General features: G+C 36.6%; 1 protein-coding gene across 3 annotated transcripts in view; it reads right to left on the reverse strand.

Annotated features, from left to right (window-relative positions):
* Positions 1–14,757, reverse strand: part of TM9SF3 (transmembrane 9 superfamily member 3) — a 43,595-nt gene that overhangs the window by 14,824 nt on the left and 14,014 nt on the right. For all 3 annotated transcript variants that reach the window (XM_027878042.1, XM_027878043.1, XM_027878044.1), the window contains exons 4-9: positions 13,067–13,227; positions 10,202–10,279; positions 9,121–9,252; positions 8,433–8,599; positions 5,805–5,899; positions 3,746–3,876 (exon numbers count right to left, since the gene is read on the reverse strand). In XM_027878042.1, coding sequence (XP_027733843.1) covers positions 3,746–3,876; positions 5,805–5,899; positions 8,433–8,599; positions 9,121–9,252; positions 10,202–10,279; positions 13,067–13,227 — 764 coding nt within the window. The remainder of the gene's footprint in view (positions 1–3,745; positions 3,877–5,804; positions 5,900–8,432; positions 8,600–9,120; positions 9,253–10,201; positions 10,280–13,066; positions 13,228–14,757) is intronic.

Genomic DNA, 14,757 nt, shown 5'->3' on the forward strand with positions numbered 1-14,757 from the left:
AAAGTCACTTCCAAGCAATTTGAGGAAGCACCCTGCTGAATATATGTAACAGGATTTTTTTTCTATTTTTAGCCAGGTGTATTTCCTTACCTGGCTCAAGGAATGAAAATCTTTGGCACTACTGGGTCCTCTTTTTTTTTGGTGGCAGTCAATATTCATATCAAGTCAAACCTGCCAAGGAAAGCTGCAGCCTGGATTAAGCTATCTGTCGGAGGAAACACTTTTTTCTTTTCGAAACAAGGTATAAAAGATGCAAACAGGATCTCAATCCCAAGAGAAATTCAGCATGCTTAACCTTGTTTAATTAAATCATTAAAAATGCACACTGGAAATGCTAGCCACAAAGGAAGCTACTGCTCCAACAAAACAAAACCAGTACATCTTAAACAGTTAATAGAAGCTGCATAGATTCTGCAGTCAGAATATTACATGAGGTCCAGTAGCCTTAATGGAAATCTTTAAATTATGTATTGCACACAGAACAACGTAAGCAGTCACAACTTATGAAATGCCCGAATTAAGACGGCACCTTCAAATTCAGTCATGCTGTACTCAGTAGAAAATCTGCATTACTTAGTATTTCTGCACAGAACTACTACCACGCTCCTCAAACATACATGAAGTCACTTCACATGCCATTATTTAAAATTCTTCTTCTTAAATGTTCCATGCTCCACTTTTTACATATAATTCTAACACCACAAAATAGAAAGATGATTGATAAATACACTGAAAAGACTGACAAACATCAACAGAAGGTAAGTCAAGGTGTCCACCAACTTCAGAACTTGATGTTCACCAGTAACAGGATATAAAAATCAAATCTGGGCTCCAAAAGAATGAATAATTGAACAGGACCCATTGCATCTCTATAGAGGTGAAGGGATGAGTGAGAAAAGCAGAGATATCTCCTTTATATGTCTAGGGAGTGAAAAGCTTTAAACTAAAAAGTTTTAAAAACCTCTCATATTTGAATAAAATCTATCACATTTTAGACTGCATTCTGAAGGAAAGGCCAGCTGAAAGATATCCCAGAGAAGAGATTAAGCCTTTGTTCAGGCTCATGGTGTATTTCACTGCAGAAGGTTTGTCACTCCATAGGTAAGATAGTTAGCACATATTTCCAAAAGGGCTAAGGGCAGAGTCCCAGGAGCGAAGACTGAATTCAGAAAGAAGCTCTAGATCTTCCCAGGTCCTGCCACATCTTTGTGGAGACTCCAGACAACAGGAGTGAGTTATACAAGGTGAATGAAGTTCTTATGCTCAAAACAGACTACAAGGTCAGTGAGACGCATGAAGGTCCTGAAGAGCCCAATCAATTTGAGCATTTCAAGACAAGGTGTAGAAGAGCAGATACCAGGATGCAGCAACTAGGTGTTAGCTTGGATGTGTCTTGGCCTTGATGCTATCAGCTGCCCTTGCCTTAATTCCATAGAAAAATTTATCTGGAGGGAGGAATTAAGTCACAGAGGCTCCCTAGGTGGGGAGTGGCAATGCCAAATGGGCAAAGCACAGGATGACACATGCAAGAATGGCCTCAGCAACCTTTTAGCTCGGGAACTTTTTCAGCAACTCAGTTAGTGCTTTTTCCAGATTTGCAGCAGTCAAGAACAGGGGACAATTCTTGTCAGCAATTTAAATCAAGGAGGGTGGTTTCAAGACATGCCAGGGTAAAAGGAAGTAACTTCTGCATTGTAGTACATTTAGATGACAGAGGTTTTATTTCCCCAAGAAATCAGAAGCAGCAAGTTTGCATTTTACAGTTCTGCACACTTCTTTACATTGAAAACGAAGGTGAAAAGCTACAAAGGTACCTCATCCATAAAGCCAGAGGGCTTCCTGGGGACTTCAACCTAAAGCATAACATGGTAATTGCAAGCAATTTCTATTTCCTTCTGCAAACCAGCTTGTTGATTTGAAGTCATTAGAGCGTTGCTCATTCTGATGAAGTTTCCGATTCATAACCTGCTTGCCTGCTAACTCTGCTCAGGTTTTATTGCCATAGTCACAATGATTCAAACACTCTCATAAAAACTTGTGAATGTTAAAATCACTGTGAATAGAGCCCTAACATTCTGGTTAAGTGACCCCTGAAGATTTATATATCCATTTGCTTTTGCTTGCACGTTCCCATGATCTTAAAATACAAATCAGTTGAACAAATTCACAAGAAAAACTTCAGCACAGGTGGAATTCCCTTCCCTCAGCATTCCTGGCCTCCAAATGGGAATACAAGTGAGAAATGTGATACCATAACTGCTTGCTCAGCAGTAAAACAGAGCCTCTTCGCACATATCAAAGATCAGTGCTGTAAACCTTTATGACAGGATTGTACACGGCTGCTAGCGTAAGGAAGAAAAAACAATACAATATTGCTTTGGGGCACTGACCCACTAATACAAACATATTCAAAGATAGAATTTTAGTCTAATTTCTTGAAGAAGAAAACCAGGAAAAAAAAGTGAAGAGTTTATAAACACGTTTAGCTTTATATTATATTTAGTAGTTTAGCAACAATGAATTCAGTGTAAAAAGTTGATATTCGGGTATGCATTGAAAATACTGTTAATAAGGAGATGACTAGATCCAGCAAGATACATATAATGACTCTTCCATCAGTAAAAAATTATTGAAAGTGTTTGCCTGAAACTGAGAATTGCCTATCTTATTGTTATCAGTTATAATCTCTATTACATTCATTCATTAAAAATGTGTTCTTAAGAAGTATTTCCAATCACATACTGAATTCAATTATATTCCAACCAATACAATATATAAGAACTCATGATACTAAGCTTCTTTTTGTGGTAGATTTAAACTAAGAAGAAATCCAAGGCCACTCAAGCATCTCTGAATGGTCTGAACAATGTAACATATCACAAAAAATAATATGCAAAGAAGAAAGCTATAAAAATTATTAAATTCCAAGGTTTGCTACAAATATTGAAAAGAAAACAAGACTCCCGGTATGAAGATACTCTTATAAGTTAACAGTGGTACTGCACAAAATTAGAAAAAGCAATTTTATGATGCATATTTCAAAATAATTTCTGTTCTAAAATAATACCCCTTGCAAGATCAAACAGAAATTCTGCTGAAGTGGCAAGTGATTACTTCCTGCATTGTATTCACAGGATTATTTGAGGCTGCTTGAAAGGGCCAACATAACAAACAAAATCCTGACAAAATCATGATTAAATGAAAAAGTAATCCAACCAGCATAGTTTTTCAAGTGATTGGGTAAATATATAGACCATAACTGGATATTAAATAGCACTACACAAAGTGAAAACAGTGAGTCATTTTCATAAACACAGATCTCCTCGGAATGTCTTATCTCATATTGTTGCCTGATAATTTATTTTTATTTTTCTACTTGCTTGCAATGACTTGGAAGTAGCTTTCATTTGAAATCCTTCTGTATTTCATTTTAGATTACAACTGGTGTGCATTGGGCATCCAGAAGAAAATTCACGTTGCTAACTTCCCACGTTTTTAAAACACTAAGCTTGAACACAAAGCAGAAGTATCATTTTAAGCAGAGAGAAGATTGGTTTTGGCATCCAGCAGCTGTTGCTATTGTGATTAAAATGAATTATACTTGAAGCACCTTAAACCCCTCCTACAATAAATTTCTAACTAGGAAGCTAAAGCTATGACTCACAGTTGTACTTAGATTAAAAAATAAAAACGGTAGTTTTCTGTGTCTACAGTGGTGTTTAAATTCTCCAATAAAATGACTCACCATGGTTCCAAATGGTATAGCTCTTGAAGCATGATAATAAATGGCAATGAAGTTAATGAAGAAGGCAGTTCCACACACCATTGCTGGAATGAGGAATGCTCCGATGAACATCTGCTTTATCCATCGCCTTCCTGTAAGAAGGGACATTCCAATGAGACTGGTGAGATACAGCATATTTTATTTAAAAATGTGTTAGCAAGCTCTCCAGGATTTAGATGTTAGACAACTTCTCCCACAAAAAGGGAAAAGAAATAAATACCAACATACTACATCAATACGAGAGCCAAGAGTGAACTAACAGTTTCATCTGACTCCTGGTAACTCACAAGGTGCAGCACATTAATCAATTAGTAGGCCAGGTGAAAAGACGGGAGAAGCAATACAGCGGGAGAACATTTCGGCTGAAGAACAGCATATGCTGACTGAGCTGGCCAAAGGAGCCGGGGTATGAAACCTAAGTGTGTATGTAGGCTGCAGATTAGTAGAGACAGAGATAGCAGAGCTGGCCCTGTGCAGAGCCTGCTCACATTCCGAGAGACAGGAGAGCTCAGCACTGCTCCCAGGATAACTCAGTGATCCAGCTGCTTCCTGGCAGCACCTGCTCCGCGTTGTCTTGACCCAAATAAGCTGATTCCACACATTCAGGATGCATTAAGGAACTGGCTATCCCTGGTATACAGCAAACTGCCACGGCATTTAGCACACAGCAGAACTGAACTCTTGGCATCTTCAATAGCAGAAAAGGTAAAAGGAAAGTGATCTCTAAATCCCAAGCACAAGGGAACAGCAACACTTGTTAGCAGTTATTAATAAGTTTACAGCTCTCTGAGGAGCTCAAAGAAACTCTCTGGGGCAATACCTTAAAAATTTTCACTGTTTGTATTCCATGTACTTTTTATGCTCCTAAATACTGTCTATAATTAAATTTAATACACCATAATATTAATATGCAGTAAGAAAAACAATAAAAAATATAGCTTATTTTTTTATTCCAAGACCATCATATGTATTTTCACCATGAGCCAACATAGTCAGCATTTCATGCCTTGATACATGTTCAATCTGTAAAAAAACCAGGCAAATCTGGCTCAACTATACAGCATGGTACATTTCAGAACAGCAACCCTAATCTGCCTAGATGTGTTTTTGTACAAATTGCTAGGTTTATAAACAAGCCACATGAAAAGAAACATCTAGCCTCCAAACTCAAGAGTACAGCTGATATTGCATTACTAACAAGTATATCATGCTAAAAAGATATAAATTTTCTTTTGCAAACTTCCCAGAATTACTTCTTCTAAAGTACTCTAGAAGATAATAGATATTGATTACTCTTTTATTGCAGCATAGAGAATGGATGGAGCTAGTGGACTGCAAGGATCTAACCAGTCACAACTCAGAGGCACAGTGGGGAGCATTTGAAGACAGCCTGCCCAAATCTGCTATGTCAATTTTATTTGGCTTCTGCTCTCTACTGATGCTCATTTTGATTTGCAAAGTATAAAGTCAAGCACATAGTGGAAAGCAGAATAACCTTCTTTAAAAGATGATACAAACAGTGTTTCCCATTCCCAATTAATGGTAATAGTAGTAAATAATCTATACTCATCCTTTTCCTGTTAGCCTTACATAATCCCCTAGTACCTAGTACCTACAGAGGAGGACTGTGTAAGAGTCATCCGGAGATGACATGAGCTGTTTAACAGTGTGTAACAGAAAAGGGAGAGGCATTAAACTCTGGATGTCATGAGCCAAACAATTATAAACAAGACTATAACAAGCAATTCATAAGTCACAACTGTTAACAGTTCTTTAGTAGCTCTTATTACTTTTAAATTAACCTAAGACTTCAGTTACCTCTTTAGAAAGTGTAGCCAATACTGAACAGATAATATGAAAGTTAAATATACTCAAAACAGTTTTGTTTATTCAGAATTTAATGGATTCCATCTGAATGACCTAACTCCATAAAGACACTTCTATATTGGTGCAAAGCAGAAAATAATAACTTCTCCATTTTACAATGCAATGAAAATGCTGAAACATGAAAACAATTTACCTCCTTGTCTAGCATAAAGGCTTCCTCCAAAATATCCATTCACTGGCGATGTCGCAGCATAAACAAATATAGCTGTACTAAGCATTGATCCTCTCCTACAAGAAGGGATTTTTTTTGGTAAATGAAATATAAAACCAAACATGATTAGAGCAAAAAAAAATACTGCAAGGCATGTATTTTTAGCAGAAGCAGTTATTTAATATTTTTATGTAATACAAAAATGTAACAGTGGTTAAATTGGGAAATCTGCATAAGAATGAGAACTGTTTGTATCCAAAGCTTTTGTCCAACCCTAATTCAATGTGGGAAAAAGAGTTTTGACATACTACATTATTTTCTAACATGCATTTGTTTTTCACAAACATCTTCCCTCTGATAAAAATATTTTGACATTTGGACGTGTGTACTTTGTGTATAAATAGCTATTTACATGACAAACATTAAGCCTAAGATTCAACTGCAGATAAAATGTGAAAAGGTATTAAAAAAAATATACTAAGATCGTGAATAATGTTTCTGCCATCCCTCAGAAATTAACTTTTAAGACAGAAAGTGTTCATCTTGCAGAAAATTAGATTTAGAAACTATAAATACTATAATGAAGTCACGCATCAGCACATTATCACCTCATTAAATGTCGGAGTACTCATTTTGGCATAATTTTTCTGAAATTTCACAGGCAAAGCTAATAATTTTAAATCACAAAAGCCATTTCCAAAGATATTTTTTTAAATTCATGTCTAAGAATAGTAAGATATAAATGTTATTCATTAAAATAGAGTTGTTTCCCCACATCCCTCTGCTATTCTTCGACAGCAAATAGCAGTAGATTTTCAGACAGCTTGCTGTACTTTCTTCAAAGTAGTTGTTATGCGAGACTTTAGTCTACTGCCATTTTGGTTTTTGAGGCACCACTACTGGAGGCTTGCTGTACTCAAAGAAGAAATCTTTAGCACTTAGGCTTCCATGACTGCATGACCAAATATTCCTGATGGTCACACACGCTGAAGATTGCTTTACTAACATTTGCTTCTGAAAAGCTTATCCTAACTTAACACAATGTAGAAACATATGCAAAACTCCAAAGACCAGGTACAGTCTTAAGTGGTACATGTAAAACCAGACCACCAGTAAAAAGACCAGAGTTGTTAATCTCAAATATCTCAAAATTTCTTATTCACAAGCTTACTCACATTTCAAAAACTCTAATGAAAATGCTTCTCAAAACACAAACCAGTATTAATAAATTAATAACTGACATGACCAAATTTCACCGTGAGATTTTAAGTTGGTATCAGCTGCATGATGCCCAGGAGTTTAACAGACCTGAAGAACAGTGACAGGCAATCATTCTTGAAATTCTGGTTTACAGCCTTCTTCACTCACATCACTGTTTTCCTAAACATATGAATTGTCTGCACTAGATTTGGTCAAATTTTTCCATTACATTTGACCAGAATTAAATTCATTCTGAAAGTGATAGAAAGGCCTATCACAATAAAAGACTAAGTGCGCGTATCTTTTAAAAATTACTGTTCTGACACATTTCACAACTGCCATTACTAACTTACAGCTTCCCTACAGTGCACAAACATTCTGAAAAGGTTTAATTTCCTCTGAAGGGCTGACATGCTGCACAATTAGAAGTGTGTATGTACACCTATATAGAAATATAACCATAGGGCACAAGAAGGGGAATAAAATCATATGAAAAATGGAAATATGCCAAGATGCTGGTAACTACAGAGTGGCTTTTTAAACACAACATTAAAAGGCAGCTAAATTCAAAACCAAGAGTTCTCTCTAGTGGCACATTAGAAGTATTACAACTTGTTAAAATCAATAGTTACAGGTGAAATTTAAGAAGAACAGAGATTTGAAAGTTTAGTCATTGTTTAAAACAAAGCACTTGTAAAAAAATAACCCACTATAAAAAAAAAAAAAAACAACAAGCAAATCAAAACACAAACAGGTAACCCCAAAATCTCTAACAGCTGAATTGCAAGCAGTGTGTTAAATTTAAACTTGAGTACTATTTGTTTTAAATGAATTCTCTCCAGTCAGGACCACAGCCCACCTATTGCTGGAGGAGGTTTTACATCAACACAGGCTGAGCACTGTGTTCAAAAGAGCTTCAGAAATTACATCTCCATTCCTGGGAAGACTTGTGGATAAGACTGACTTAAATGAATTGTCAGTAGCAAACAGGACTATTCACAACTGAATATATTCCCACTTCAGCCTTTACAGGAGAGGGTAGAGAATATAGGGTGCGAAATATAGTAATATCTTGTCCATCTGGATGAAACCAAGAGTGAAATATGTACCTTTTAACATTTATTTCCTGTATCATCTACATCTGACTCTGCAGAAGAACAAACTAGTTTCATAACAAATAATGCAAAAAGCAAGCATTAAAAGAGAAAATCAAAGGAGACCAACTCGTGATAACAGTAGGACAAAGTTTCATTACAAATTAAGAGATCACTTCTTAATATTACATCTGATCTACAAATAACGACTAAAGACTCTCAAACACTTTTTTCAGGCCAGTTAGAACCAAATTTCTGTAATTACTTCGTTCATTTAAACATTTATATACAGAAGACATGACACAATTATACTTACTCCGTGTATAAATCTTCTATCATTGCAACAACAATGACTATAAGAGACACAGCAAAAATTTGACAGCCAGAACCAATAAGCGATGAAAATATTAGAGGATGACTGGATGGTCTAAACACATCTCCATGGACCTGCTTCCACCCATACTCATCACCCAGATCTCTGTCCTGGGAACAACAACAACAAATTTTAAGTCTAGTCATGACAATTAATGACAAACACACAAGCTAGATATAATCAACTAGATATTAAAGCAACTTCAAGTGCAAGTGTGTCTTCTTTTCTGAATGCATCAAACCTAGGAGAAAAGTTTACTTTTCAGATGCTTATGGAAGACAACAAAAAATTACTACCTGAACGTATGATGCAGTAAAATCTATCAGAATCCCTCCCTGTCCCTAAATCCTCTGAAGTATTTAGAAGTATACGCAGGCTTACACTGCCAAGTCACAATGGACTTCATTTAACCTAAGGCTGGATATGAACATTAACACAATGACTACGGAGAGAATTTGGGTTGCAATCTAGGAGCATGTTATAAAGAAAACCAGCAACACTTCCAAGACACACAAAGGCAGTTTTCTGTCCAACTGAGGAAAGCCATTCAGAGCTCCTAACACAATGAATGTATGACAAGAAAACAATAAGCCTTAAAAAAGAGTTTTTAAAGCACGAACACCGATCTTACCATATCATCCATTTCTTCCTCCTTGCTGTATCTTGCATAATCTTTTCGCAAAGTTCTCATTAGTATCATAGACACTAGGCCAACCAGAAAGATCACCATCATAAAAGAATTGAAAATTGAAAACCAGTGAATCTACAAAAAGAAAACACACCCTTAAGGTTTAGAACTGTAAATGTGTTTCAAATTATTCCAATAAGGATAAATCATTGCCTAGCAGGACAGCTTGTCAGCACTAGCTAAGTAATAATAAACCATACTGTAAGTAAGACTACATTTTCAGAAAGTCACTCAAAAACTAGCCTGTGAAGCACCATCCATAAAGCTTTTCAAGAGCCAGCCTTGCCCATGACAACGTTATCACAGCTTAGGTAAGCAGCAGCTAAGTTTGAACAACTGGCTGTGCACGCTCCCTTGGTAAACACAAGGCAACGCAATGTACTCCTGCCTTCCTAGAGGAGAGGTCTAAGAAGCAAAAGAGACGCTCACAGCCAAAAAGCCAAAGGAACGATTGCTTTGCATAGGATCAAAATGTGCAGCAGCAATTATTTTTCCTCTGACAAGCATAACTTCTGGTTTTCACTGGGCTCCAAACAGAATGCAAAATCTCTACTTTCAGAAAGTAGCACAGCTGAGTTTATTACCCTTAAGGACATTACAACCCCAGATTTAACCCATCGCAACTGATACCACCAACTGGTTTAGGCTAATGCCTTTTTCTTTGCATTTACTTTAGAAAGAGGCATACCTATGGCCATAAACGTGATTATTCAGCTTGCACAGTTTCCCTGAAGCTTCATTGCTTCTCATTATGTGAATACATCTCCTTGAACTGCCTTGTATATTCTGCAAGCCTGAAGCTTGCCTGCATACTTACTGAAGCACTCTAAAGGACTGGAGTCATCCTATTTTAGCAAGAACAATCTGTTGCTTAAAACTAGTCCTAGATCCCCCTTTTATTGCCCCAGAACACCTGGGACATCTGAAAAACCAAAGATGTCATCCAAAAATTCCAAGACATCATCTGAACTAAAGCAACCATTTCAAAGAGCTATTTTATAAGGTTTCTTAGAACAATACATACTCTGTGCTGAAAGAAAGATGGGTCAAGATACTTGTCAAATCTGTCTTCGAACTTCACGTCTGATTTCTTCCATTTCACCTAGAGAGAGAAATGTTTACATTTTAAAAGCTCATTATGGTATGTTCAACTATAATCACCTACAGAAACCCAGAAGGCATATTAAAAATCACCCACTTCTGATGTTTCTTTCAATATGAATCCAGGTTTTGGCATAACCAATGGAATGATGTTCTTGAAGACTGGCATATACAGGTCATATGTAGAATGAACATCAGCCACCTTGCCTCATGGATCTATTCTTGTACATGCTTATGCATAAAAATGAGGAAGAATCAGTCTAGCACTGCCTCAGTTCTCACTGTCTCTGTGGGGCTAACCAAAGATGCAAACTTGTTGTCAAATACAACAAAGCTTTTTCTTGATTACAGAAGGAGCCCGTAAAGATAGTCATACTGAAGGCACAAACCTCCAACTCCATCAAATGTTCTTATTTTTCAGTTTTGTAAAATTAATAGTTCATAGATGATGTTTTTTCCCCACAGTAGATAGTTGTAAAACCTTTGAAAAATCCTCCCAAATTTGTCCAAGATATCAGAATAGAGGTTAAAGAAAGAAAGCAAGCACGTTTAAATATGTTCAAGAGTGACATGCTAGAAAGCACTTGGTTTTTTTTTTCCAGTTTTATTTTTTGCTGGCAGCACATTGCCTTTTCTCAACATTTCCATGTGCTACATTTTATGAAGAGAGGCTTGTAGAGAACCTCCCCAGTGTTCACTGGGCAGTAACAACACTGTGCTTCTGCTCCCCCAAAGGCAACTGAAATCTGTTTGGCTACCATGAACTGAGACTGGGATTCAGTGAAATCACCTGTACATAAATTCCCTAAGTATAGTGCCCAAGGAGAAAGATGCAGTCTAGTAGAAGTGTGGGAAATGAGAAGGTATAAGAAAAGATTTAAAACAGATGCCCATAGGAAAAAAATGGCATGAACTGAGATACAAGCTCACTGGAAAGGAACTGGAAAAAAGAGATCAAGCTGAACCCTAACAGACAGGCATCAAAATTTTAAAAGCTTACAAAACTGAAAGCTGCAGCCCAAACCTTTAAGGTCACAGGATTCTGCAACCTAGACACTTCAATTGCCAATAAATAACTCTAAACCAGCTGGCAAAGTATGTGTTTATGGACAAATTATCACAGGGTAACAGCATATTACTGCTATCAGTTACTCCCCAAGCTGCATAGAGGACTCCTTTGGATTTGGAAAATTTAATTGTAATAATTAACTATGTGGTGCTAATATGGCAGCACAAAGTATTTTTGAGAATTTTTGCAAGATTGTATTTAATTTCCAAAATTGCATTAAAAAGTTAAAATTTAAACAAATCTACCCTAAAATTTTTTTCCAAAGCATGCCAAAATTTAAAAGTATCAGGATTTTTTCAGTGATGTTGAAACAAATGCAGTCCCTTTGTGCCTATCTTTTTAAAACAAATGATAAAGAACTATCCTTTCCAACACGTTCTCTTACTGAGTATAGAAGAAAGCTTACAACTGTAGATTAAATACCCCAATTGCTCACCACCGTCCTAAGGCAGACTAAAAACCTGAAGACTTGAGTACTCCTCCCTTTGAGGTTTGATATGAATGCTCTTCAGTTCAAATTACAAACTTGTTCAAGATTAGTAGCTCAAAACATTAATAGCTTTCAACATTTTGTTGAGCAGATACATTTCTCATTCGAGCATCTGCCACTATGAAGCAGTGCTTAGAACAAATCCACCAGAGACAACCTGTGAATTAAACAGCACACACAGAGCAATTGCCCAGTGGTGCCAACAGAACTGGATAGGTAAGTCTTGAGCTTCGAACACTAAAAAGTATTTTAAGAGAACATCTAATGTTATTTTCACTACTGGCAGCTACTCAGTGCTGTCCACCTTAAAATTCAGAGTAAATGGACTTCACGATATTGGTGGAATTTAAAACAGCAAATTTCAGAATATGTACTATTGATTTTGCATTAGAAATAGGGAGACTAGTGCAAATGTAATTCTAAAAAGCACCTAATCATCTGCACTTCAAACTATACAACTCACTCAGCACAAGACCAATGTAATAGCAGCAAGAATATCCTCTGAAATAAAATCTTACAGTGACATCTGCTGCTAACACATTGTAGAAAAGCAATGCATTAAGAATTAGTTTCAATGTACAAATGTGGTGAACATGACAAGTGAATCATTACAGATTTAAGTAACATCTACTAAATAAGGAGGAAAACTGAAAAATCAATTTGTTATCTCAATAGCAAATATTGTTTATTCATTACCTTTTATGACAGCAATTCAATACAATAGCAGAAAGCTTCAGAAAAAAACCTTAAAACCTTATTAATAAGGTTATATAAATAAGAAATTTCTACAGGAATTGCAGAAAGAAAAAAAGCTTTGATACTAACAGCTTGCACAGTGTAAGGGCTTACACAGTGGGATTTTGCCCTAGCTCAGAATCCAGTTCAAATGATGCAAATGTCAGAGGTCCAAATATGAATAAAATATACTTGAGGGTTCTCTATACTTCAAGTCTCCAAACCTTTTGGGTATGGAGACCCAAAACATTTTTCTGCAGATAATAGAAGCTTCAGCTTGCTTAGAGGTCTCAAAAATCATCATTTTACATTTGTTACTTATAAATCTACCACAGTTATTCAGCAATTAAACAAAATATTTGAAGGAGTGAAGATGCATCTTCCTCTAATATAGCCCAATGTAGCAGTACATATCATAAGTACAGAAGTACTTATTTCTGAGCTACTTCACCATGTAGAATTTCGTATTACAGGTGCATCACCAAATTACTTACTGAATATGACATCTGGATTTTTGTGTTTGGTACCAGTTTCACCTTTCCTTCACTGGTCAGATTGACATCTACAATTCTATTTCCATTGTAACCAATTTCAAGTTTTTTGTAAGTCCAAAGGTAATAATCTTCTCCATTTTCGTCTGCTTCTCCAACAATCCCTGCATAGGAAACAAGTGTAAGCATCTATTACAGGTATGCTTTCAGATATTGTGCATTTATTTTTTAAAAATATGCATTATGAAAGTTTTGCCAGCTAAAAAAGCAACATAACTAAAGAGAACAAAGAAGACATTATGCTCTTCTTTTCCACTCTAATACCTGGATTATCTTCAACCCACAGGTCTCTCCAAGCATTTTGTTACAGCATTAAACAAAAAGCATGCAGCTACAAACACTGCAGAAGATGCAACAACAGTTCCTCTACCTTTATTTGCTATTCTTACCAGATAAAGAGCTAGCAAAATACAGATCCAATCTCCCTGAAGATAACTTAGCCAAGACCTCTAAAATTTCCAATCTCCCATCTATCTCTTAACATTTTTTTCTTCCTCTTAAAAATTCCACTTTCACTTTGTAATCCTCTTTAGCTGACTCCCCAACACATGCTTTTTGCTCTCATTTGCACACAAGTTTCTACTGCTTGCCAAGAATGTATATTCACAAGAAATTCTTTACTGTGAGGGTAGTGAGGCACTGGAACAAACTGCCCAGAGAAGTTGTGGATGCCCAATCCCTGGAAGTGGTCAAGGTCAGGTTGGATAGAGCTCTGAGCAACCTCAGATTTAGAGAAAAGTGTCCCTGCCTATGGCAGAGGGGTTGAAACTAAATGATCCTTATGGTCCCATCCAACTCAAACCATTTTATGTTTAGGTTCTTCATTTTCAGTAAGTTCGTGCAAAATGTCTCACCTACTACAGAAAAATTCCAGAGACTGTACTATGCTGGAGAGAAAAAAAAAGTCTAGTGGTCACCATGTTCACAGGCTACAAATGTCACCTTTGATATCAAGACCATCAACCAAAGATGACATACAAGATGTACAAGATGGAAACTCACAATAAAAGCAGCACTCAGTATATACAAAGGCAGAGGGGAATAGGAGAACAAGTAACAAGGATATGGAACAGGCTATCACAAAGCAGCAGGAATATGAAGGAATGGCACTTGTGCATCACCTGTGTTTTATAATTTGCACGGTGGTGTTTTTCTGTCATGTTTTTTACTCATGCTCATCTGTCAGGATTGCCTTGGATATGCCATCCACACGACACACGTGCCAGTTTGTGCCTATTCCATACAGCCTAGCACCTGGCATACCATCTGTCCCCATGGTATTATCCAAAACCATGGCAATACAGACCTCTACACTACTTAAAAGGACATTCTGATCAATCACTCCCGGAAGGAGTGAACTAACACAGTGCTTCATATACTTAGGGAATATCCCAAAACAGTCAAGCATCATCTCTCCACTGTGGGACAGCAATTCAGGAAACAATAGAAAATGGAATCATTTTATCTGAATGCACTTAGCAAAAGATACTTGTCTTCTTTAGTATCTCTATCTGCCACCACTTTACGTGCCACTAGGCAAGTATATCTAACACACTCAAAACCAGCAGCAAAATGGCAGAGCCGTGTGTACAGTATCACTCATGTCACATTCATAACAGAAATATTTACAATAA

Source organism: Empidonax traillii, unplaced genomic scaffold, assembly GCF_003031625.1.
Source record: "Empidonax traillii isolate 1590-97213 ecotype Southwest subspecies unplaced genomic scaffold, ASM303162v1 scaffold38:size1800464, whole genome shotgun sequence".
NCBI lineage: Eukaryota > Metazoa > Chordata > Aves > Passeriformes > Tyrannidae > Empidonax > Empidonax traillii.